The following is a 478-nucleotide window of genomic DNA, read 5'->3' on the forward strand; positions in this document are numbered from 1 at the left end:
TGTATAGAGCTGAGCTGGACGGGGGGGGGGATTGGTGGAGGGGGAATAGTAGTTCTACAGACTGGAGTGTAATCTGCTCATATGTTCTCCCCTTTATAAGATGCAGAATTCCCACAATCCATCTCTTTCCCTCTTATCAGGGCACGACGGCCTCCTCTCCCCTCCTCCGCATTGCCTGGGCGCGGATCATCCTGGATGAGGCTCACAACATTAAGAACCCCAAAGTCCAAACCTCCATCGCAGTGTGCAAGCTGAGAGCCAGGGCCCGCTGGGCGGTGACCGGGACCCCCATACAGAACAACCTGCTGGACCTCTATTCATTGCTACGGTGAGAGGGGTGTGGCCTGCTCTGTGCGTCATGGTAGGTGTGGCTTATGTGATGGTGGGTGTGGTGTCTTCTGTACTGCTGGGTGCTTGGTAAGTGGGGAGGGTTGTGGCCTGCTGGGTGGGGGGGGGGGGGGGGCCTCTCAGTAATGGG

At 57.5% G+C, this 478-nt stretch overlaps 1 protein-coding gene across 1 annotated transcript in view; it reads left to right on the plus strand.

The window, feature by feature from the left end:
* TTF2 (transcription termination factor 2) overlaps positions 1 to 478 on the plus strand; it is a 30861-nt gene that overhangs the window by 19510 nt on the left and 10873 nt on the right. The window contains 1 exon segment of the mRNA XM_018573532.1: positions 141 to 328. Coding sequence (XP_018429034.1) covers positions 141 to 328 — 188 coding nt within the window.

This window comes from Nanorana parkeri, unplaced genomic scaffold, assembly GCF_000935625.1.
Source record: "Nanorana parkeri isolate BGI_ZX_2015 unplaced genomic scaffold, ASM93562v1 scaffold2417, whole genome shotgun sequence".
NCBI lineage: Eukaryota > Metazoa > Chordata > Amphibia > Anura > Dicroglossidae > Nanorana > Nanorana parkeri.